This window comes from Mytilus edulis, chromosome 12, assembly GCF_963676685.1.
Source record: "Mytilus edulis chromosome 12, xbMytEdul2.2, whole genome shotgun sequence".
NCBI lineage: Eukaryota > Metazoa > Mollusca > Bivalvia > Mytilida > Mytilidae > Mytilus > Mytilus edulis.
This window is the reverse complement of record NC_092355.1, coordinates 526,287-553,970: the sequence shown is the minus strand read 5'-3', so window position 1 is coordinate 553,970 and position 27,684 is coordinate 526,287. Positions and strand designations below refer to the sequence as shown.

Genomic DNA, 27,684 nt, shown 5'->3' with positions numbered 1-27,684 from the left:
AACAAGGTAAGTACTCCAATTTGAAACATGGGAAAATCATCAAAATTGTGTTCTTTCAAAGGAATATGAATGGTTTCATAAACAATATTGTTTTAGCCATATAAGCCTAAAATCAGCTTAAGAAAACAGTAAAAATCTACAAATATTGGTTCCTTAGAGGCGAACATCCTAAATTTAAAACTTATATTTTTAATTTGAATGAATTTTTAAATATCTATGACTTCTGCACAAATCATTATGAATGGTAGTATTGTACTTATATTGAGTGGAGCGCATGCTCCATATGAATTCCCTTCAATTTGAAAAATGATATTTGTAGCATGAAAACAAGTAACCAATCAACATAATCAGATAATTACTATTGTCCTGTATTCAGGCAATGTATGTATTGATGCAAATCATGTTCTTTTAAATGCTTAACGAAGACATCGGTCTTTAATGTAGGTGGACTTTGAAATGCATTTATTCGGATATCAAATAAATTCAACCTGTATATGACACATCAACATAATCAAAAAATTATATCCAGGCAATGTACTAATGATATTCCTTTAAAGGCTCAACTTAAACACCATAAAATTACATTGTTTATACTTTACCTTAAACTATATTTGAGGTCTCTCTTTATTCCTTAGCACATTTTGCAATAACAGGTAACCTAAGAAAATTTAAAGTACTTACTACTTTTACCAATTATTGTTCTTTTGTTTGGTGATAACTCACATCAACAGTTGTTTTTCGATAGTGATACAATTATTATTCAAAACAAATGTTCATTTAGTATTTATCAATATACATTTTAATATGGCCGGGACCGGGACAAATTTATCATCTAATGACGTATATGATAAATGTATAATACATGTAACTGCATTATATTTTCCCCTGTTTTTCTATTTCCTTTCTTTTTTAATTTTCGATACAGATTCACAATGATTGACATATTTTTAAATTTTCAGTTTTGAATGTGTTCTATATCTTTTCCGTATTAGTTCATTTGGGAAGTATCGGTAGACATATTCAATTACCTACCAATTGTCCTGCATACAATGCTAGACATGTTTAAATAGTTTTGAATGACGAAGTAGGAATGTATATTTACGCATGCGAAACACATTTAGATAAAGACACACGTCTTATTCATATTTTATTTAGTAACATCGACACATTATATAGTATTTCAGAGTGGGTAGTGATTGAAATGTTTCCTGCATTGTTATTTACAGATCCATATTTGAATCAGATATAAGATGCCTTGAAGTAAGTAGTCTCATTTTTGTTTTCAACTAAATTTTGTCTTTTAATGTTCACAGTAAGTACTAGTATAGTGTCTAGCTACGAACGTGTGTTTTATCTTCTTTTTTAAGTGTTACGCTTTTTTCTCGAGTGACTATGATAGATACAATTGAGAATGGACAAATTTAATCAAACCGACATCCACTATTGTAAGACAAAAGAAGATAATATAACCTTATACACAAGGTCTTACTATGTCAACTAAGAAGAAAACGCGTGACATCCAACATTAATTTTTTTTTCACTTCCCCACTTAAGACGGTTTGTTATAAATTATGCCAAAACTGACAGCCGAGCTGATGAGTACCGACACAAATGATAATAAAAAAAGGTTAAGCGGGCGTCCGTTTGGCTTAGTGAGACAATCCAGTCCATGTCCATGTCCGGTCAAAATAGGATGCGAAGAGAGAGAGAATGCCACGCTCTCTGCACATAAATTAGCATAACAACAATTTGTTCTAGGGTCCGGCGGTGGCTTGTGACAAGGCAAAGGTTTTTTCTCTATCCAATTTTCATCCATTTTCCTTTAGCAGTCCAAATTTCCCTACCTTCATCCAGGTGTCTAAGACCTTTCTGTTGTGTTTATTGTTAGTTTGTTCTTATCCTAAACATGAATGACAAATTTTTCCAAAGTTGAACCTTAGATGGAGGTGTCATTCTTATTTTCAATTGGTAAATTAGCTCTTCCATTGTTTTTGATTCTGTTACATTCCCACAATTGTTTTTTTTCATTGAAAATTCAGGATGAAAGTGGGAAAAGAAAAACGCTTTGGACAACAAATATTATTAGGGGTCAGCTAAAGACCGCCTCCGGATCCTGAATTTTCTCGCTGTGTTGGACCAGTGGCTTCCTTTTGTTGTTTTCTGCTTCGAGTAGGATTGTTGTCATATTTCCTATTTTCATATTCTCTACACCGTACATGACTTAGTATCTTTGGTAGAATGTTATTATACTGCATTGTCAAGTAAACACACTACCATATTCTACGTTTCTACATTATTTATCAATTTGAACTATATCTGTATAACTTGCTGAATATACATTAATCTTTAGTGCGCAATATTACCATTTTTTTGTAGAATGAAAGACACAATTCCTGACCATGTTGTCAGACGGACTAAACAATAGCTAAACCGATTAGCCAATTTTATTATAAATAATTGTAATGTGTTGTAATAACTGGCAATTCTATACTAATTTCTGGACAAAAATTTGTCTGAATAGTCGATATTTGATGAAACCTTGTAAAAAGTTTAAACAGTCATGCACTCAGATAGTATGTAGATATATGTACACCAAACATTGTGATCCAGCTTGTCATGTGTGTCATGGAGTTATCGTGATCTACCGTGTCAGGTTTGTCATTGAGTTATTGTGGTCTAGCTTATCATGTTTGTCATGGAGTTACTCTGGTCTAGCGTGTCATTGTTGTCATGGAGTTATTGTAGTCTAGCGTGTCATGTTTGTCATGGAGTTATTGTGGTCTAGCGTGTAATGTTTGTCATTGAGTTATAGCGGTGTAGCGTGTCATGTTTGTCACAGAGTTATTGTGGTCTAGTATGCCACGTTTGACATGGATTTATTGTTGTCTAGCGTGTCATGTTTGTCATGGAGTTATTATGGGTATAGCTTGTCATGTTTGACATGGAGTTATTGTGGGCTAGCTTGTCATGTTTTTCATTGAGTTATTGTGATCTAGCGTGTCATGTTTGACATGGAGTTATTGTGGTCTAGCGTGTCATGTTTGACATGGGGTTATTGTGGTATAACTTGTCATGTTTGACATGGCGTTTGTGTGGTCTAGCGTGTCATGTTTGTCAATGAGTTCTATTGGTCTATTGTGGTCTAGCATGTCATGTTTGTCATGGAGTTATTGTGGTCGATCGTGTCTTGTTGTTCATGGGGTTATTAGGTTGACTGGTTATCTCAGCTAAGTGCTCAGTTTTCAGTGTAGAAAATTGACCGCTTGTTTTTCGTTGGCCATGACTTAGTCTGATTGCGTTTTGTTATTGTACGTGTTCCATCGGTATCTTCTTACATTTTGCTCCTTACTTTTAAAATAATATTCCTTCGCATTTAGAGATTCAAGTAAAAACAACGAAAATTAGTCGTTAACTCCCTCTTTCTTTGCAGACCATGTTCATTTGTATCCCTCTTTTAAGAAAACGTAGATTCTTGCATTTACCCCTTCCATTCTTGTTTATCAATAATGTATTTAGTACAATGTTTGTACAACAGGGTCACTGCATGAATATATGTGAATATTAGTTTTAAAATTGCACAAGCAAACACATTAGTGTAAACAAACATTTTGTAAAGCAAAACTTGTACAAATACGTTTGTCAAGATGTCGTTTCTAGTTTGAATCTTTATATGCACTTGCGTAATATGATATATCCTTACACGCTAACGTTTTGCTAGTTTTTGTAAAAATGTGTAGTTGATATACAATAAGACGGCCTACTCGTACATATCATGTGTATACTTAATAATAGACTATAGAAAAATCTACCCAGTGGATGTCTCCTCAATAACATTATGCTTTACAAACTTTAAATCCAAACACAGCTTGGGAGATTGAGATATATACTCCTTGACAATAATAGTAATCTTTAAATCATTTTCTTTGTTTCGGTTAGTGTCATATTAACAAAGATTTGTGAGGCGTTGAAAAAATGTTCAGAAGAAGATGAATGCACTTTTTGTCCGACAATGTTGATAGCTTTTTCTTTTTAAATCCCAATACATCTTTTGTAAAAATAAAATGTCCAAAATATGTCCGAGTAACACTAAACATTTTTTAAAGGCAGGATTGTTGTGCGTTTTCTTTTTTTTACTTAATTCATGGTTGGAATAAAAATAGGTCAAAGTGAGTCGATTGAACGTGGATATAGGTCGGTTAAATAGGCTGGCATATTAGGTAACTGATCTAAACTTTGAGGCAGTATCGAGGGCTCATTGTATCATGTCTCTTCAATGCCACGTCGTACGGCATTTATCGGATTTTTATCTACCGTACCCTGTATATCGTCAAATTATTTTATGTAACAAATAGGTGTACCTTTAATCAGGTGGTTATGATGATTGTCATCATTTAAAATGGTTAATGGACAACTATTTTCTTTCCAATTTCGTGCAAAACTAATACGCAACTAGTCAGCGGGCATGGTTCTTTTATTAGTTTAAATGGTAACAGCCATTTCTGAGTTTGGCGGAGCTGTGATTGGTCGTTTTATTCAACCTTTCTGAGTTGAATGTCGAATAGTTATCAAAGGTAACATGAATATAATTTAGTACGCCAGAATACAAAAGACACACCAGTGCATAGTTGAAGTGCAAAACAATGCTGCATTTTTCACTTTTTTGTTGATAGTAAGTGTGAGAGTACTCATATTTATCACTGAGCTCAGTCTATCCGACATAGCTAGCCCAAGTATACTGTATATCATTGTTTGTTTACAGCGCTTTTCACACATCTCATTGTATGTTTAAAACTATTAACATATGCATCCAAAAATGGCAATACAAGCATCAATAGAATCGTGCCTGTAATTTTCCATGGCGGAAATATACGGTATTCGAGGTCAGATGTAGAGGTCATCTTGACAGACAGACTTGGACACAAGTAACACAGTATGATGCCATGTAGAGCTCAACTTGACACATATTCCTCGACAAGGATACACAGTATGGTGCCATCGAGAGCTCATAATGACAGACATACTTCAACACCAGGTGCAATGTAAAGTTTATGATGACAGACAGACTTCAACACCAATAACAATGTTAAGGACCATGTAAAGGTCATTGTCACGAACAAACTTCATAAATAATAGTACACGTGCCCTAAAAAGACGAGTGTTGACTAGCAAATAGTAAAAAGAAAAAAAATTGTAAGCAGAGAAAACAACCAAAATGAACAGCGAGACCGATATTGTCCAACATAGTTTAAATTCATTACACATATTTGTGTTGCCTTGTATAAAACAAGTTTAAGTTGAGCGGTATAGGCTCATTGGACTTTGACAATTGAAATGCAATACATGATATAATACAATTACATCTTATTTTCAGCGTAAAATTTCATTTTATAATGTACCTGGAACTATATTTGATTTCTCTATTTATATCTAAGCAGGTTTTGCATTGACTTAGTCATTGCATTTGTAAAGGTAACCAAAGGAAATTTAAAGTTCTTACCACCAATACGAACTATTGTTCTTTAGAGTAAAATCAAAAGAAGTAATAGGACATCTCTTAATGACTGACATACAAAAATTCTGTCCCGATAGTGGTATAATTATTATTAAAAACAAATTTACATTAGTATTTATCAATATACATTTTCACATGTCCGGGACCGGGACAAAATTATCACCTTATTAAGTATATGATGAATGCATATTATATTTTATGTAACTGCATTATATTTTTCCCTGTTTTTCTATTTCGTTTTTCCTTTTTTTTTTCGATACAAATTCACAATAATCGACATGTTTTTCAATTTTCCGTTTTGAATGTGTTCCTTATGTTTTCCGTATTAGTACATGCGGGAAGTATTAGTAGACATATTTAATTACCAACCAATTGTCCTGCAAACAATGCTTGAAATGTTTAAATACTTTAGAATGACGAAGTTGAAATGTGTATATACGCATGCGCAAAACACATAGATAAAAACACTCTTCTCATTCATCTGTTGTATAGTAACAAGGACACATTATATGTACTTTAGATGTCGGTCATTGAAAATTTCCGGCAATGTTATTTACAGATACATAGTGGACTCAGATGTCTTAAAGTAAGTAGTCTTTTTTTTTCTTCAACTATAGATTTCAATGTTCACATTAAATACTAGAATAGTGTCTAGCTAGGAACGTGTGTTTGTATCTTCTTTGTTTTTGAGTGTAACGCTTTTTTTCTCTAGTGATTAAGACAAATAAAATTGAGAATGGATATATGTAAAATAAAACAGACATCTATCATGTCTATTCTTGTTAGATATAAACAGATAACATAACATTAGTTGCAAGATCATTCTATGTTACTTATTAAGTATTTGTAATGACTCTCTCTTCACATTCCATTTCCTCCAAACTTAGACATGTTCTTGTTTGTCTCACTAAGCCAATCGAGCGCCCTATCAGACACATGAACCAAAAATGTGTCTGAAAGGTCGATCTTTAATGGGACCTCGTACACTGTTTATACAGTAATGCACTCAGAGCATCAAATTGTGGTCTAACGTGTCATGTTTGTCATTGAGTTTATGTGGTCTAAGGTGTCATGTGTGTCATGGAGTTATTGTGATCTAGCGTGCTATGTTTTTCATGGAGTTATTAAGATCTAGCGTGTCATGATTGTCACAGAGTTATTGTGGTCAAGCGTGCATGAGTTATAGTGGTGACTAGTCATCACAGCTTAGTTGTCAATTTTCAGTTTCATTGTTGAATATGTATCGCCTTTTTTTTCCCTTAACCATGATTCAGTCGGATGTGTGTTTTGTTATTCTTCCATTGCTATTTTCTTACATGTTGCTCTTTATTTTTAAATTTCCTTTACTTCGAATATCGATTATATTTTATATCAAGTGAAAACGACAAAAAATTAGTCGTTAACTCCCTCTTTCTTTCCATACCATGTTCATATGTATCCCTATCTTTTAAAATAAGATTCTCGTATTTACCCCTTCCAGCCTTTTTCTATCTATAGTGTATTTAATTTCGAATAATGTAAACCGTTACTTTAACACGATTATTATTTTCAAAATCAAAGAGAGATTTTGTAAAATAGGGTCACTGCATGAATATCTGTGTATATGAGTTAATTGCACAAGCCAACACATCAGTGTAAACTACTTTGTCGTAAAGCAACTCTTGTACAAGTTTGTTTGTCCTGATGTCGATTTTAGTTTGAAGCTTTATATGTACCAGTGTAATATGCTATATCCATACACGCTAACGTTTTGTTACCTTTTGAATGAATATGTTGTTGCTATACAAAAATACGGCATACTGATCAATATCATTTAGATATTTAATAATTGACTATAGAAAATCAACCCGGTGGAGGTCTCCTCAATTACATTATGCTTTAAAGTTTCAAATTAAAACGCATTTTTAAGATTGAGATAGATAGTCCTTGACAAAAGAAATAATCTTTAAATCGTTTGTCTTTGTTTCGGTGAGTGTCATATTTACAAAGATTTGTGAGACGTTGAAAAACTGTTTAGAAAAAGAATACAATTATTTAAAAACTATATCCGTGTAACACTAAACATTTTTAAAAGAAGGCTTATTATGCGTCTTTTTAATTTATTATTTGTTAACAATAACATCAAGTATTTAAATTTTAAAACATTCTAAAAACCTTCCCAATACTTAAAATTATTCTAAAATTAGGTTCTCAACTCTCATAGGCAACGTTGAACTTAGATGGATTAAGCTGTTAGATTGGATCCTTTTTAGTCATCACGCTCCTTACTGTTTCGATTCTTATACATTTTTGTCTATAAAATATTCAGATTTGAAAGTTCCTGGTAAATGATAACACCCAAAAAAGAGCAGTTTGGAGGAATGAAACTTGTAAAGTCTTGTTTTCATTTTTAAATCAAAAATCATTTCAGAACATTCTTATTCAATATGTATTAATTAAAACTCTAGATCTCAAGTGCAGATAATTATTCGTACTATCATATAAGTAAACGGCTCATGAATTACAGTATATGCAAATAATCATAAGAAATAAAGTTATATTACTCGGAAACCGTTTGGTGAAAAACAGTCAATAAAGAACAACAGTATGTTGTTAAGTAAACCCAACAAGGATTGCAATTTTATCTTCTTTCAACTCCACAACGAATCAAACAGTACACTTGAGGAGTATAATCACATGCAATGTCAATACTGTTGATTGGTTATACCATATAATTCTGCTAAAAGTCGTATACCTCATCTTAGCTTCTAATAAGTAATTACGTACAACTTATATTTCTCTCCCTTTTCACTAACTCATGAAACAAGCTTAAATACATGTATTGGTGAAAAAAAGTACACATAAAAATGTGCATGTGATACACATTTATCCGCAATCAGCCTTGAAGTAAGTTTAAATTCTATAATAAAAAAAACCAGGGTTCTTGCATGCCTTGAATGAATATTCTAATACATGTAAATTCTATAAATCGTATAAACCAGTACATTTTTGTAATTCATATCAATGTTATAATTAAGTTCTGTCGGTTTTAACTATCGCGTTAATCTTATAAACTTGGTTTTCAGATAACATTGATAAACAATGCCGAAAACGAATATTACTTAATTCATATAAAATAATCATGATAATCGAAAGCAATACTGTTGTGCATGCAGTTACTGATATATATCATGTTTATCATAAGAAAATGCCTGTACCAAGTCAGGAATATGACAGTTGTTATCCATTCGTTTGATGTGTTTGAACTTTTGAATTTGCCATTTGATTTGGGACTTTCCTTTTTGAATTTTTGAGTTCAGTATTTTTGTGTTTTTACTTTTTACTAATATTACTTTTTCTGCACCAATAAACAGTGCAAGCATGTCCTCTTTTAATTAAAATAATTGAATCATCACAAAAAAAAACATAGTTTTCACATTTAAGACTGACTCAATATTACCACATGTAAATCTATATACATGTGGCCTTACAGCATATCGGTTAATTCTTTTTTATTAGAACACAAATATGACTACTAATTTTTGTTCGCATACATAAAGAGTACCAGGATGTCTTCCTTTTGTTAAATATATTCACGCGTAACAAAATTTCGGTAGTTTTGATACTAAAGGGGGTCCACGCGGGTCTAAATCAATTTTTTATTCAATATAGGATTTCGCTATATGCTTTCTATAAATGAACTTTATCTTATACCTAATAGAAAAATGACATAAAAAAAAATGGGTCACTGTTCATGCACGCTCACAATCTGCCTTCGCAAGAAGCATACATTTTTGTTAATGTCCTTTTTTCTGTTGAACTTATAGGAGAAATAGCGGTAATATCGAAATAGAAAAAGAACTAAATTACAGAAATCAATAAAATTTTACAATTAATTAGTTTTTGTACGGCTTATTCGAAAACAACAATAAAATATTTAGGTAACAGATGAGTTAAAAAAGATATTTCAATTTTAATGCAGAAAAATGGCATTTTTGCACCAAAGGGAGATAATTTGGAGCTTTTTCAATGATATCTACATTTTAAAAGTCACCTAGGGCCAACACATATTGATTTTTTGGAATTATGTTTGTACCATATAATAAAGTAACAAAAGGTAATTTATAAAATTTGTAATGAAAAAATAAATGTTTGATTTTTTTCTGAAAATCTTATACCCGCGAGCCTCCTTACGACTGACTAGTCAACAAAATTATTTTACCGTACACACAACAACGACCATAATTGCACTTTTTTATGTCTATTTATAAAGCGCCCTAAGACAAATCAGAAATATTTTATGTCAGATTAGATTATAAAATACGACTATATAATTGTGTAGGACGAAAGATACCGGAGGGACAGTTAACAATGGTCAAATTCATGAATCGAAAACAAACTGCTATGGCTAAAAATAAAAAGACAAAAGACAAATTATAGTTCAGAAGACACAATATAGAAAACTAAAGACTAAGTAACACGAATCCTATAAAAAAAAGTGGGGGTGATCTCACGTGCTGCGGAAGGGTAAGCAAATCCTGCTCCACGTGTGGCACCCGTCGTGTTGTTTATGTTAATTCAAATCCGGTAAATTATCTTATTAGGTAAGTCACATTAGGATTGCAAGCATGTCCTCTTTTTATTCAAAATATTTTCTCGCAACAAAATGTTAGTTGTTTTGATACCTCGGACTGACACCTATAATACAATAATTTGACTGCATCAACCAAAACCGACCATATTTTCACTTTACTATGTAAATCTAAAAAGGAGAATAATAATTCAGTGTTTTTATGTCAAGATGCATTACATATTACAAATGACAGAAATATTGGCACACAATGACTACAGAATTTAGTTAGCATCAATTTAGAGTACCAGCATGTGCTCCTTTCCTTTAATATATTGATATGTAACAAAACGTCAGCAGTTTTGATACAATGTACCTTATTAATCTTCTTAGTGATGTGTTTTTGGTGAATTTAATATTATATCTTTACTCAATTCTGATAAGTGCAATGAATTGGTTTCTACTATTTTGATTTCGTGAAATTATGCTTTAAATGTTCTATTCAACAGAACAGTATTGATAAGTATGAATTATATATAGCTAGCTTAATTTTTTTACTCCTCGTTGTGTCAGTCAAGCTGGTTTATGTGTCATGTAATGTATTTTATACAGATTATATCAGAATAAAATTGATCCGTTTTATAATCAAGTTATTATTTATATTCAATTCGTTAGTACTTACTTACAATGTATCAGTTTTCCCCCTTTTCACGATTTGTTTACAACCATCTTTGGCATATTTGCCGGACATTTTCTAACGTAAGACAAGGGTAAACTGCTTCAAAAGCTACCAAAAATGAAATCGTTATCTATAATTTCGATCTGCATTACAGTATTCATGAAAAGCAGTTCACGTGTTCGATTATTATGAGTTATTCTCTCTTCAGTCTTCTCCGACGTCAAGAACATGTTCAAAATGTTTAGAACGGAAGTAATTTTTCGACAATGACAACTGTTGCAATAACCTTTAATAAGTTTTGAAATTGCAGTTAATAGTTATTTTACTCATTATCAATGTATTTGAAAAAAAACAATAATTTAATGATCAAATTTTATTGTTATGTCAAATTACGACAATGTACATGACTTACGATATCAATGCGCAACTTTATGCGCAGACGGCGCGAAAATTTAAACACCCGATCTACCTTAAACATGATAATCTTGAAGTTTTATTTGAATATATAGATAACATGGATATTCTAACACACATATACAGAGCCATGTGTGCAGTTTGTCCATTCAGTTAACGAGAGCGACAAGATAGAGGGAGCCTGTTGAGAATGGCAGAAGCTGGTGAAGATGTGGTTCCATCAGTAGATGAGGTCGACAAGGATCCATATCTTAATAGTCGGACAGATTTAACGTCAGTGTCTAGTTCTGAGACAGGTATTTATTTATGTTATATATTTTCTTTACATATACAAAAAGTTAGTTAAAGTCGATACCAAAATTTCAAATTTCAACCTGAGGAAATCTAAAAACATCTGTAAGTCTTTCCCTCTAAAACTACTAGTTCATTTTACACCAACAATTTTCAGTATGTCCTTAGAGTATCTTGTTTGTAAATTATACTTAATTTCCTCCACAACCCAACAAAATGAAAAATACAAAAGTATAAGGATAAAATAAATATCTTGAAAATTATTATAGACTTGATAGAAAGAGAATAAAAATACTAAAAAGTCACGATCATATTTGCAGAAGCGCTTATTCAGTGCATACTTCGTTTCAGTAATCTGTCATCTATGATATATTCCCTTATACTTGAAATAAATCTTGTCCTTTGACAACATTGATAGGATTGGAACCAACGTTGACCATTAATGTGGTATGGGTGTCTTTCGCCATCTTGGATTGTAAAAAACAGAGAACCTAAGGTCCAGATTGTCTATCAAGTTAGCAAAATTGGATGCAGGAATGCAGATTTTTAATGTCAAATTTCATTTCAAAGAACCAATTTATAACAATATAGCTTAGGATCATTAATATTTCTACAGGTGTAGATTATATCTTTTTTTTAATGTTTAAAACTGACATTTTCAGAGGAGGTAACTCTGAAACAGTGCATTTTTTGAATTTTTCTATTTTGTATTTTAGATGGAAAACATGTACGGTGACCCTATTTTTTCTTATGATATTCTCAAAGCATTGTCTCAGAGCTATCTTTTTTAATTTAATTAACAATTTTATCATTTTGTTTAGTTTCTAATCACAAAATGGTGTTTTTTCCTGTAGAATCCATACAAAATGTATCATTTTGTCATCATCTGTAGCTTGTGAAAATGCACATTGCCCTATCGTTTTTATTATATTTTTGAACATCCATCAATAAATACTACGTTTTTGCTAAGTATGAACCAATTTCTATCATTTTTGGTTTTAGACTCCCATACCACCATAAGTTGCTACACCATCCTTTTATACAATGATGTTACTTTCTACTTAACATGTCAGCTGAAATCAGAGTTATTGCCCTTCAATGAACACTTTTATCCTGTTTATGCCCCTGTCCTAGAAGAAGCGGTATTAAGTTTTACACTTGTCCGTCTGTACATCAGAAGTCCAAAAGTTTCTCACTTTAAATTGTCTCAACCAAATGTTATGAAACCTTTACTCAATTCTAATTACCACAAAACACGGATCAAGTACAAATTTGGGTAGCATCTCTTCAGTTATGCCCACTTATAACTTTATGTGATAGTAAATTCATGCAAGTGAGGGCATCATATGTGTCCAATGTACATATTTCCAATATATTTTTAATTTGCGGTCGCAACTATAATATAGCTACATTTTGCATATCAACAATTTTTTGGTAACTTAGAACTACAAATAGTCAATATTGGTATAAAAAAGGGACAGTCAAACTCATAAATCGAAAATAAACTGACAACGCCATGGCTACTGGGCGACGTTCGAGCCAGTTTCCTGTTAGATCTTTGTAAGTTCGTGCAATTTAGGTTTTGCTACTGGGCGGATGATGTCATCGGGAACAAATATTCCACCAGCAGAAGCATCGACCAAGTGGTTATTAGAGAGAGACGAAAGACACCAGAGGGACAGTCAAACTGACCAAAAAAAATAAACAGAAAACGCCAAGGCTACTTGGAAACGTCCGAGCCAATTTTCTGTTAGATATTCGTAAGTTCATGCAATTTAGGTTTTGCTACTGGGCTGATGATGATATAAATGTCAGTTACTGTCCATGAATTACCCTTTCTGAGTTGCAGGATTGAGTGAGACACTTATGGAAGGCCAAGGTCGCTAAAGCCCCTAGTACTTTCTCAGTTTCCGGCTAAACCTATAATAGATATAAACTATGAACAGTAAAAAAAATATCTTTTGAGCTTGGTATATTTATTATATTATTTATTGCTACCACAATGTTTTATTTTTATATTATTTTTTTCAGCAAATGATGTATTGATCGAGAAAGGAATTTAAATATATATTTGCTTGATTCTTGAGTTGCTACAAAGTAATAAGTAACTGTGTAGAACTAAATAATAAGTATGAGTATTTATTATTTTTATAGCAGAATTTGAAGGGAGAAGTACACATATGGGGTCAACTGAGGCTCAACCGTAAGTTGTTTTACTATACCAGTGATTTATTATGTTGGTTATTAGCTGAACATTTAAAATGATTAAAGTAGTGAAAACCTTCTGTAGTGACAGATCACACAGTGGGTTTCTATTTGATGAACCCGTTTATAGCAGTATTTCATTGCGAATAAGAAGTGATGTACACATTTATGAAGTATGCTAAAAATTAAAGATAGTTTCTAAGTTCTCCAAACACTGCATAACAATCAGAATATTAAAATTTCGCAGAGTTCACAAAGTTGCACGATCAAATAATCTAAACTAGTCCTAACAATGTTGATTGACATGAACATGTATTACAGTAAGAGTTTTCAGAGACATACAGTGGAACATGTTTTTTGGGAGGGGTTATTCTGTATTTAGGGTGTTACTTATAAAAATAAGGATATGTGGTAAGCAAAAATATGCAATCGTATAGCCTTCAAAATATTTTGTCGAGAGCTATAAATGGCAAACATTAAATTTTTAGATGTTCGCAGCATCATCAAAAATTTGTAAATTGTGTTAAGGGCAGTGTGAGGGAAGCAGACATATCATTACCATAGATGTTATCTGGCCCTGCACTCTCTGTCATTGACTATAAACTCTAAAACGTCTCTTAAGGTCAAATGAAACTTGAATGATTGTCTTCCCTTACATAGCCGTATTTGACACAACCTTTTTCAACTTTTGATCTTCAGTGCTGTACAACTGTATACTTTTTTTCACTTTCGATCTTTTATATCTGGGCGTCACTGGTGAGTCTTGTGTGGACGAGGCGCGTTTTTGGCGTGTTGAATTTTAAACCTGATGCCTTTTGTTATCTATTAATCATGTGTTTCTTTGTCTAATACGTTCTCCTATTTATTTGTATTGTAGTCCTGTAATATTATGTTGTCATTTCAATGTTATATGCCATTAAAGTGCGAGGTTGGGCATCCCACACAACCAGGTTCAACCCACCATTTTTATCTTTAAAAATGTCCTGTACCAAGTCAGGAAAATGGCTATTGTTATATTATAGTTCGTTTCTGTGTGTGTAACATTTTAACGTTGTGTTTCCGTTGTGTCGTTTGTTTTCTCTTATATTTGCGTGTGAATTCACATTACTATAAGACGTGTCACGGTACTTTTCTATCCCAAATTCATGTATTTGGTTTTGATGTTATATTTGTTATTCTCATCGGATTTTGTCTAATGCTTAGTCCGTTGCTGTGTATGTTACATTTTAATGTTGTCTCATTGTTCTCCTCTTATATTTGATGTGTTTCCCTCAGTTTTAGTATGCTACCCAATTTTGTTTTTGTCCATAGATTTACGAACTTTGAACAGCGTAATACTACTGTTGCCTTTATTTACTTACACTAATACGATGTTAGAACTTAAGCCACCGGACAATGCAAGTGCAAGGCACAAAGTGATGACAGAATTTTAATCAGACGTGCACTAGCCGTTATAAGAAATAAATTATTCTAAACGATCAAATTACATACAATGAATCATTTAACAACTGTTTTAAAGGAAAACAGCTTAGTTAACCAAAGGGAAGGCATGTCAAATATATCAAGCTTGATCAATTCACTTAATTGTTATTTGCTCGGTTTTTAAACTATAATTTGATAAATAAAATTTCCTACCAGTAATCACTGAATGAAAAACTATTTGTCGATAATACGTTATAGAGACATTGGAGTTGTAATAAATATAAATATGTGCATACACAACTTTTTTCAGTTTATATACAAAAATTAGTTTAGTAATTTCAATAATTTAGAAATTACAGGAAACTCGTTTTATATGACTAAAGTTAACATGTTGTGATTTAAAGGGTCACCACTAATGATAAATTCATGATATGTGGTAAAAACATTGGTACTAATTATTTCGTAGAGATTATTTGGTTCTGCCCACTATGTCATGGTCTATTGAAGTTGAAACTTTGGACTAATTTGCATGTTAACAGTAAGTCTTCAATTCAATTTAGAGGGATCGTCATTTGATATTTATATTAACAGAATACCAACAGAAGAAGATCAACTTTTACAAGCAGCCTTTAATGTCCTCTATACTGTACCCAGGGCTATTGAACACTTCATCGACAGAGAATATACAGGTGGTTTTATCAAAGCTATCCGTGATCATAAAGATAAACTAAAGGCCAAACTCAGATCAGAAGAATGGGATTTACTCACCAAAATAATAGGTATATTTATCAATCTTACAGACATCGTTGTCATAAAGTGCAGAAAAAAAAGAAAGAATAAGTGAAGTTAAGTGAACTCAGATACATTTATTGAAAATCACTTGAATATAATTAACCTTGTATAACACAGGGAAGTATACACAAGGGGCCTGTGTTTACAATGACGCATCGTCCAGGGATAAACGTTAGACTCTATTATAAAAAAAATCTATCTCATATGTTTTGCACACATAAACTATACATTCATTTTAATTACACAGACATAGTTTGTGTATAAAATATTTATAACATTCTATCATAAATAAAATACATCAAAAGTCCACAAAAGACACATTACAAACTACACAACAATTAACCTTTACTTAGAATTGACATTTAATTTTTTGTACTTTTAACACCTGCATTACATTGTAATGTGTCTGTCAGTGATTTAATAGGTCACATGCTCAACATTTTAAATGCTCGTATTTCATATTTCTATTGTTGGATGTATAATGTTCTAAAAAGGAAAGGAAAGTAAGTACAAATTGATAAGTCACTTACTAATGTATAAGATTTATTATTAAGTTTTATTTCAGCTGCATTTTTTTTTTTATAAAACAATGATTTATCCTTAGATTCAATAATAACATTAACGGTACCAATTTTTCTGCACCAGATGCGCATTTCGACAATACATGTCTCTTCAGTGATGCTCGTGGCCAAAATATGTAAAATCCAAAGCTTATATAAAAGATGAAGAGCTATAATCCAAAAGTTCCAAAAAGTATAGCCAAATCCGTGAAAGGAATCAGAGCTTTAATTTGCATGAGGGAGATACATTCCTTAATTTATAATAATTTTTAACATTTTGTAGCAGAAAATTTAATAACACGAAAAATCCGTATTTTCATGCCAGTACTGCCCAGTTCTCGTTTTGCATATGATATCAATTGACTGGAATTAAACTTTTAGACTGATATTTGATTATATTCCTACATTTCCAAATAATCCATTTAACTGTATTCATAATCGTATTAGTTATGACATTGTAATTGTTGGTGTATTCGTTCATTCCTAGTATGATAAGTTCTTCGCTTCAAGTAATATATACTGTGTTATTAAGTACATTATATTTTTAAGCGCATCAAAAATATGATCCCAAACAACATTTATAGTGTTACAGATGTGAAAAAGGTGTGTGAGAGTTTCGTTTTCTATTTTACAAAACGGGCATTTACCATTATTTGATTTGCCGATTATAAATAGTTTTTGCTCCTTATAAATAATGTTATGAACAATTTTCCAGCTATTTAATTTTTTTGCTTTCTTTGGGGACACGAATTATACTGAATATTCCATTTTATTTGACAGTTTGAAACGATATCTAAGTTTAACGAATATTGGATTAATTTCAAAGATATCTCACTTGGTATTACTACGTTATTCTGTTTATCGTAGAATGCAAATGTATCTTTATTGTAATAGTCATTTTAAGGAGGTTCGGGATCAACGTGGACGTTTTTAGTCTGTCCTTGATCAATTTTGGAATAGCTAATTTTAACCTTGTCCATTCCGACATCCAGTTTCTTTTATCTTGAAGGCTATTGTATATAAAGTTGTCGCTTTTGATATTTTTCGTTTCTTCATCCCAAATATCTTTTATTGCATGAATTCCACTTTTTCCGAAGTAAGCAAAACAATTAGGTTTTTTGTTGTTTTGAATGTTTATGTTTCCAAAAAGTTGTTGGTTTAGGTATTTTGGAAAGTTTTCCATTTGTAATCCTCGTAAATCCAAACACTTTGTTAAAAAATATCATAATTATATTTGATATCAAACTTCTGTGGCAACCATTTGGCTACTGTGTTCCAGTTATCAGTTTTTGATCTTAAAATCTTTTGCATACTTTTGATTTGTTTGGATTTAATGAACGAGTCTATATTGATCAAACCAATCACCCCTTCCTTTACTAGTTAGCAACACACGTCCCTTTTAATTAAATTTTCTTTTCCCTCCCATATAAAATTCCACATGCCATTGCCTATTTTTTTTTATATTTTTCAAATATACCTCGCATTTCGATTTCGAACCCTATTTTAGATATAATCAATGATTATAATATTTAGATCCTGCCCTTCAATGGTAGGTCACGATATTTCCAAACCTCAAGACACGCCTTTTAAAATCTTCTTTATTTTTTCTAACCCTATAGCTTCTATATCAACATTGTATCCATGCATGACTCCCAATGCTTTAATTTGTTCACTTGACCACCTATTTTTTTATATTTTGTTGTTTTATTTTTAAGAATATACCCCAACAGCCTTTTCATAGTTTATCTTAGCTCCCCATGCTTTCTCTTATATTTCTAAAACCTTAAATGTTTCCTCGATTGATTCCTCTGTTCTATAAAAAATAAATGTGTATCGTCTACAAATATGTTAATCTTAACCTCTATCTTTTCATTTTCTTTGTTAGGGTTGAGTAAATGTATACCTTGAATTTTTGAATTAGCCATCGGCTCTGCTTGTAAAATGTATAGCATCGGCGATATTGGACAGCTCTAACTGATTGATCTAGAAATTCGGACGGATCTTGATTGAAAACCGTTAGTCATTAAACACATTTTAGCATTTTTTAGAAACATGATAAACCATTCCTGAAAAGTTTCCACAACTTGAATTTTTTCTGACCATGCATCTAACCATTCCCATTCTGCATAGTCAAAAGCTTTTGTTCGGTCAAGAAAAAGATTTCAAGAATGTTTCAAAAGTATTTTTAAATAGGTCGGTTTTAGTCATACCATTGTTCAGTTTCCAATAACCCGGGCATCTTTCTGGATCGACGATGTTCATAGTAATTGTTACGCCGTCATGATCACTTAAGGGGAAATAAATAATTTTTGCATTGTTTAATCTACAATCGATAGTGAATACATAATTTATTCTCGAGTATGATTGACCCCTTGAAAATGTGTATTGTTTTTGTTTGGATATCTGAGATGCCAAATGTCCGTCAGTTCATTTTTTTTCAATGAAATTATTTAGTTCATAATTTCCAACATCTTCCCGCTTGGGCATATGTTTTCTTTCTAACTTCCTATTTAGACACCAATAAAAATCTCACCTAACGTAATTCACAATAGCATTTTCTTTTTTTATTTTTAAATTATTAAAGAAATGTTTTCTTTCTATGCCATTATTAGGGGCGTAGACATTAAAAATTCGAACAGTTTCGTTTGAGTCTAATTTGAATTCAACTATCAATTTCCTTCCCTCTGCATCTTTATATTTTCAGTAATGTTTAAATCTAAATTTGGTTTCACTGAAATTGCTACCCCTTTGGAAACGGAAGACTCTTTACACCAAAAACTTAACCCTCCCCATTCTTTTTTTCCATTCATTTTCTACAAATTGTGTACATTGAGTTTCCTGCAAACATTTACAATCAAAATTCTTTTACGGACACCATTGACATAATGCATTTTGTTTTGATATATCTCCCATATACCATTCGCGTTTAATGAAACTAAACGAATAGACATACTTTATGGGAAAAAATAAATATGGATATTATTGTCTTCCAAAATCTGCATATTTACTTTGCTGAACTGTTCAACGATTTCATGTATGTAATACAACATAATAAAAGTCCAACTCTATCTTTAAATACATATATAATCTGTAGATCTATAAATAAAAACAATCAACAGATTTTGCTTTTCAATCAATAGTTTCAATTTACACATGTTTTACATTGAAGTTATTTAAAATGATGACAACACTGGGTAATCATTCAAGTAAAATATAACAAGACATACATTTAAAATTTTATTTAAATTGGAGGAATGACATCATAGGTCACCACCCCAAAAATGGTGGCTAAATGGGAATGAGATAAAAAAAAAATACCCTTTGGCACCAATATATCTTGAAATCAATCTAGGTCTCAATGGGTAACCATATTTGCATCTATTTTCCTAAATAAAAAAAAACTTTACTTAAACTAATAATAATAATTGGACAATAATGCTTCTGTAAATAAAAATTGCAAATGGAATTGCTTTTAATATAATGGAGTAAATCAAAGATCATATACACTCATATCATTTGAGAAGAAATGGACAAAAATTCTTCATCTTTCATGAAATGTAAACAAAATCCTTATTTTTGATAAAATATAGAAAAAAATATAAGACGAAAATAAAGCTAGCAAAGAAAAACAAGATAAAACATATAAATTTGAATAAAATCTCATTTAACATTGGGAATTTGAAATTAAAAAAAAACAATAGTGAGGTATGAAGGTTGTCCCATGTTTTTGTTATATATTTGGGAGGTTAGTCTTACGTCTATTGTTACTGAACTAGTACATATTTTGTTTACAACTTAACACATTGTATTCCTTATCGACGTAAAGCCTACAAATGGTAAAATGAAATATACATGCTAACTTTTCAAAAATATCCATTGGAGATTTTAATCGCAAGACGACCTTATGCTCTTCTTGTATTGTTCAAAATGTTGCATAAGGTTGATTTCTATTCTCATTTTAAATAGACACCATAGCGGACAAAATGTTCATATGGTCAATTTGTAGACACCTATAATGATGTAAAACAGGACACTATAGTGGTCAAAACTATCATTTATATCTAACTAGACTGCCATGGTTACAACATGCTTTTTTTTCTTTTTTCCAGTTCACCACAGATTATACCATTTCTATGATCAGATAATACAAGACACCATTCTAGATAATGAGGTCCTTGATCTACTGATTTCTAGATGCGTCCTAAGGAAAGAAGACAGAGCAGAAATAGAACACCATCCCAGACAATCTGACCGCAACAAATGTGTTTTAGACCTTCTATTTCAAAGACCAGAAGATTCCTACAGTGTTTTATTAGAAGTTCTTAAGGAGTCTTCTACTTGTTCTAAAGAAATATTAGATTGTATGGAAAATCGACAATTTTCACATCTTAAAGATGTTCCTCAGTCTAAAGTTAAATCAGGCAGTGAGTATTTGTTTCCAACAAGCAGATGCACTAGGTCATGTATGTAAGAAATTTCAGATCTGCTAGGTATCTTTTTATTGTTCAATGATACTTTGATAGTATAATGTTATCACGGTCAATGATACTTTGATTTGCATAGAACCGCATAATGTTAACTCATTCTTTGTCTTCGAGGTTATTCAAAGACTTTAGGTTTCCAGGCAATACGTGAGTACAAGTGTATGGATATTTTTGAAATTGTACCACAAGGTTCCATACCACAAAAAAAAGGTTGGGATTTATTTTAGTGATTATTGTTAACTGTTTATGAATTGGATAAATAAGATAAGAAATTATCTTGCTTCCAGACAATAACTTGTGTTTGAGTGTATTGATCTCTAAATAAAATAAGGTTATAAATAATTTTTGGGTTCGTGGCTTAAACTGTTTAGGAAGAATGGGCCAAATACACAAGGTTTTTCTAATTTCCAGACAATAACTTAGAGTATAAGTGTATGGATTGCTTTAACATTTTGCTACAAACGTATCAAACATTAAAACATAAGTTGTTTACAATGTTAACTACCAAAACAAACTGTTGTCATGAAGATTTTATGAAATTATATGATTTTTACCCCTTATATTATTGCATCATTCCATTAAATTTGCAGATAACATAGCATAATATAAACACGTCATAAACTCCCTACAATCCCATTTCTTGTCTCAAATGGAAGTTTTCTACCTTACAATGTATTGATTGATAGTGAATGAAAATTGTTTTATGACCATACGTGCATTATTAATCAACTAATAGTCCACTACTGACACCTGATGACAAAAAGGGGTCGCCTAATATTTCTTGACACTTCAATTTCAACCTTATATTTTACTGAACTAATTTTAAAGGTTCAGAAAGTCTTTAATGCAGAAGAATTAACCAGGAAAACTTAACCAAAATTGAAATTGATATTAAAAGTTTATGTTCCTGAAGTCTGAAATTTTATATGTCATACATTATTACAGACAGTTTAGATTTAGCAGTGCATTTTACAATATAAGTCACATTATGCTCAAATATTTTTTTTTTATTACGAATTGACAAAGGATTAAGACTATAAAAGCAAAACAAAAAACTGGTGAAAATTGTTTATGTCTCTTTGATGTCAGACCACCAATTTACTCCCTCCAACGAAGAACATGCATACAAATAGCCCTACTCCGTCACATAATAGTTCTTTTGATTACATTGTTTATCTAAATTACCCAACAAGTTTGCAGAAATGAAGCTTTTGGTGAAAAAGAACAATATACCAATGATATGTTGACGATTTTTAGCTAAATTTACTTTGTCTATGAGTTTGCATTAAACATTCGGGATAAATATGCTGTATACATGTAGTAAACTATTTTAAGATTTCCAGAAATCTTAAGATTTTTTATCACAAAAGGAAGGGTAAAGTAAAAAAAACAAACTTTTTTGTCTTCATTTTTTTAATGGTCAAAGGTTCCAAAAATAATCTTTTTTGATTTTATGAAAAATAAACTTATGGGGGTTCTTTGACATCAAGAGTGTGTTTAGATTTTAAATTTGTTGGCGTTGTTTTAAATTGTTCCATTTTACGGTCTAAAGGGCCAAACATTTTACTTTGTCTGATTTTTACTAGCATTGTATTCTTAGGGATTCTTAAAATTTGTGCTGAATCTAACTGTATTATAAGCTAAAGGTCAACATGGTCAACTTAATTTAGTTTTTGAAATGATTGTCAAGTGCACATGTCAGTATTGTTGTTATCATCTAATTTTTATCTTCTTTTCATGGTACATTGATCAATGTCAAGTGCTTGTGAATCGGTCTGTTTTCAACATATTAATAGCAAAAGGTCAGCTAGGTATTGATGTCTATTAATGCACGATATTTATCATGATAACATCTTTTATTATATCCCCTATCTGAGCTAAGGTCAAATAATACGAATTGCTTAACAGTAAGCTTAACCTTTTGTAAGTGTATTATTATCAATTTAAATTCAAAAGAAATTTAGTCTTAGCATTTTTTAAATGACATTAAATTGCTTCTCTTTCATTTAGTTACAGGGTTCCATTCAGTCAGGTTACAAAAGAACTACCACAATCTGACTCAGAATCTGTCCAATACAGAAACTATCATTGATTCATTAATATCGAAGGGAGTTTTAGATCCTGACGATCGTGCAGAAATAAATTCCAGTGGAGTACAAACCAAAATAAATAGAAAACTAATAGATAAGATTAGAAGTAAACAAGATTATCAGTTTTTTCTTGAGGCACTCAACGAAGACCCAATGAATGCAAAGCTGGTGTCTGACTTAGAATCATGCGATGTTAAACACGATGACTTAAAGTTACTCCAAGCAGGTAAAGTATATGTTTTTTAACCAATGCTGAGTTTTAACTTACCCAACATAGCAATATGGTTGCTTATGAAACAATTTTCCGGACATAGAAAAAGGGATGTAATTTTGCAATGCTATACGGTATTGTAAGGCTTTCATCAATCAAACACAGACCTCATACCATATAGTAAGATTTAAAAAGCCCAGGATTAATGAAATAGGCAAAACGAACACCTATTTTATGCACAAACAATAAACAATAAAAACAAAATTGACAAACACATGAAACAACCATACAACCACAACTGAAAGCATAATACAGGTTAACTCATATGAAACATGGAAAATAAAAGTGAGTTATTAAGATCAAGTTAGACATCACTACAAACCATTAAAAGTCTGAAATGGCCTATATCTGTACTTGACTGTACTGATTGTTACTCGACCAGTCTGAATTCGTCTGAGATTTACTTGGTAATACTCGACTGTAGTCTGAACCATACTTAAGAGTCTAAATGTGTACTTGACAAGTACTTAACCATTTTATACGAGTCTGAATCGTACTCGACCTAGTCTGAACCGTACTCGACCTAGTCTGAACCGTACTCGACCTAGTCTGAACCATACTCGACCAAGTCTTAACCAACCTAGATCTATTATTTGTATCTATCAACTGAATTTTATCAATTTAAGATTTTTTTTAATAAAAATGAAATTTGAACAACAACTTGAAATTAAAAATATATTCAATACAGTATTGCAATTAATATTTCAAAATAATAAATCATAATATAACTTCAACTCAATATTAATCAACACTTACATAATAATATATATCAACTTTTAAAATATAAATAAAACTAGCTAATTAAATAATCTAAAAAAATTAATTGTGACTAATATTTTCAATATTAATCAAAATGTTATGAATATTTCGGAAGTATTTTATGGTAACTGGACTATTTTCACCATTAACTTTAGCCTAGTATAGATTTATGGTGTCAGTTGAGTTCAGGTAATAATGCAGTGAAATTTTTTTTTATTAAGATATATATAAAATAGTATATAAAACAACTTAATAAATTTTTAAAAAATGAGAGCTTAATTGTTTTGTTTTATTAAACCAAAAATTTAATATAATCATGATAATAGAATTTCCATAGCAATCCTTGATAATCTTTTTAAAAAAGGAAATGTATTCCAAAGTAACAGTAAAAAACATTTCAATTAATTTAAGTATTTTTTGTCAAATTAACATGGCATACATAAAGCACTTTAATATGTTCTAATTACCTCAGTACGTGTGTTTTTTACAGGTAAAAAGAAAGCCCTGTTTTCTTAAATTCGTGTATTACTTATTTAGTACATACATGTATATTCGAAAAGCCTTGTTATTTAGTTTAAACAGGATGTTGCAATTTTGAATCAATATTATTTAGAAGTTAATACCTCTGATCAGGTGTGATCTTATTTATGAGTTTGCCCCCAAGCAGAGGTTATACTTTATATTTCACCACTAATCAGAAAAACAATTTTATTTATTTATTTAATTTTATCCCTTTTTGATATAAGATATAGGCCATTTCAGACTTTAATGGTTTGTAGTGTGTGTTTGACTAGAAGATGGTTGAGGAATCTATGTGAACTATGTCGCATCAATGAATAATCTCCTTATTTATTTAGCTGATTGTGGGCTCTGTGTATGCCATGTCGTATCAATGACTAATGTTCTTTTTCATCTAGATGATTTTGGGCACTGTATGTCCCATGTCGCATCAATGAATAATCTCCTTATTAATCTAGATGATTTTGAGATCTGTGTATGCCATGTCGCATCAATGACTAATTACCTTACTTATATAGATGAGCTGGGGCTCTGTGTATGTCCAATTTCGCATCAAGGAATAATGTCCTTTTTCATTTAGATGATTTTGGGCACTGTTTGTCCCTTGTCGCATCAATGAATAATCTCCTTATTAATCATGTTAATCTAGATGGTTTTGGGATCTGTGTATGCCATGTCGCATCAATAAATAATCTCCTTATTTATCTAGATAATTTTAGGCTCTGTGTATACCATGTCGCATCAATGATAAATCTCCTTATTTATATATAGGAAGATGTGGCGTTAGTGCCAATGAGACAACTCTCCATCCAAATAACAATTAAAAAAAGTAAACCATTATAGGTCAATGTACGGCCTTCAACACGGAGCCTTGGCTCAAACCGACCAACAAGCTATAAAGGGTCCTAAAATTACTAGTGTAAAACCATTCAAACGGGAAATCCAACGGTCTAATCTATACTTATATAGATGATGTGGGGCTCTGTGTATGTTATGTCGCATCAATGACTAATGTCCTTAAGTATCTAAAAGATCTGGTGCTCTGTGTCTGCCATGTCGCATCAATGACTAATGTCCTTACTTATCTAGATGATTGGGAGCTCTTTGTTTGCAATGTCGCATCAATGACTAATGTCCTTACTTATTTAGCTGATTGGGAGCTCTTTGTGTGCCATGTCGCATCAATGCGTAATATCCTAACTTATTTAGCTGATTTTTGGCTCTGGGTATGCCATGTCGGATCAATGACTAATGTCCTCACTTATCTAGATAATTGGGGTCTCTTTGTGTGTCATTTCGCATCAATAACTAATGGCCTTACTTTTATAGATGAGCTGGGGCTCTGTGTATGCCATGTTGCCTCGATGATGAATGTCCTTACTTATCTAGATGATTTGGGGCTCTGTGTGTGCCATGTCGCATCTATGACTTATCTCATGACTAATCTAGATTATTTAGGGTTTGATTATGACATGTCACATTATTGACAAATGTCCTTACTTATCTAGATGATTTTGGGCACTGTATGTCCCATGTCGCATCAATGAATAATCTCCTTATTAATCTAGATGATTTTGGGATCTGTGTATGCCATGTCGCATCAATGACTAATGACCTTACTTATATAGATGATCTGGGGCTCTGTGTATGTCCCATGTCGCATCAATGAATAATGTCCTTTTTCATGTAGATGATTTTGGGCACTGTATGTCCCTTGTCGCATCAATGAATAATCTCCTTATTAATCTAGATGATTTTGGGATCTGTGTATGCCATGTCGCATCAATGACTAACTACCTTACTTATATAGATGATCTGGGGCTCTGTGTATGTCCAATTTCGCATCAATGAATAATGTCCTTTTTCGTGTAGATGATTTTGGGCACTGTATGTCCCTTGTCGCATCAATGAATAATCTCCGTATTAATCTAGATGATTTTTGGATCTGTGTATGCCATGTCGCATCAATGACTAATTACCTTACTTATATAGATGATCTGGGGCTCTGTGTATGTCCAATTTCGCATCAATGAATAATGTCCTTTTTCATTTAGATGATTTTGGGCACTGTATGTCCCTTGTCGCATCAATGAATAATCTCCTTATTAATCTAGATGGTTTTGGGATCTGTGTATGCCATGTCGCATCAATAAATAATCTCCTTATTTATCTAGATAATTTTAGGCTCTGTGTATGTTATGTCGCATCAATGACTAATGTCTTTACTTTTCTAGATGATTGGGAGCTCTTTGTTTGCCATGTCGCATCAATGACTAATGTCCTTACTTATTTAGCTGATTGGGAGCTCTTTGTGTGCCATGTCGCATCAATGCGTAATATCCTAACTTATTTAGCTGATTTTGGGCTCTGGGTATGCCATGTCGGATCAATGACTAATGTCCTTACTTATCTAGATGATTGGGAGCTCTTTGTTTGCCATGTCGCATCAATGACTAATGTCCTTACTTATTTAGCTGATTGGGAGCTCTTTGTGTGCCATGTCGCATCAATGAGTAATATCCTAACTTATTTAGCTGATTTTGGGCTCTGGGTATGCCATGTCGGATCAATGACTAATGTCCTCACTTATCTAGATAATTGGGGTCTCTTTGTGTGTCATTTGGCATCAATAACTAATGGCCTTACTTTTATAGATGAGCTGGGGCTCTGTGTATTCCATGTTGCCTCGATGATGAATGTCCTTGCTTATCTAGATGATTTGGGGCTCTGTGTGTGCCATGTCGCATCTATGACTTATCTCCTGACTAATCTAGATTATTTAGGGTCTGATTATGACATGTCACATTACCGACAAATGTCCTTATTATCTAGATGATTTTTGGCTGTGTATGTCCCATGTCGTATCAATGAATAATGTCCTAACTGATCTAGATGATTTGTGCTCTATATATACCATGTCACAACAAGGCATAATGTTCTCACTTATCTAGATGAGTTGGGGCTCCATGTGTTCCATGTCACATTTATATTTAACGTCCTTACTTATATATATGAGTTTAGGGCTATATGTGTGCCATGTCGCATCAAATGAATAATTTCCTTACTTATCTTGATGATTTGGGGCTCTATGTGTGCCATGTCGAATTTAATATGTTCCTTACGTCGTAACTACAATC

The 27,684-nt window shown here is 31.9% G+C and overlaps 1 protein-coding gene across 2 annotated transcripts in view; it reads left to right on the top strand.

Annotated features, from left to right (window-relative positions):
* Positions 1 to 27,684, top strand: part of LOC139499378 (uncharacterized) — a 262,354-nt gene that overhangs the window by 214,575 nt on the left and 20,095 nt on the right. Inside the window, exons 2-6 of one of the 2 annotated variants that reach the window (XM_071288061.1) lie at positions 11,250 to 11,450; positions 13,600 to 13,648; positions 15,664 to 15,851; positions 20,534 to 20,848; positions 22,919 to 23,224. In XM_071288061.1, coding sequence (XP_071144162.1) covers positions 11,345 to 11,450; positions 13,600 to 13,648; positions 15,664 to 15,851; positions 20,534 to 20,848; positions 22,919 to 23,224 — 964 coding nt within the window. In that variant the 5' untranslated portion in view covers positions 11,250 to 11,344. The remainder of the gene's footprint in view (positions 1 to 11,249; positions 11,451 to 13,599; positions 13,649 to 15,663; positions 15,852 to 20,533; positions 20,849 to 22,918; positions 23,225 to 27,684) is intronic. The other variant, XM_071288062.1, reaches the window with a different exon arrangement.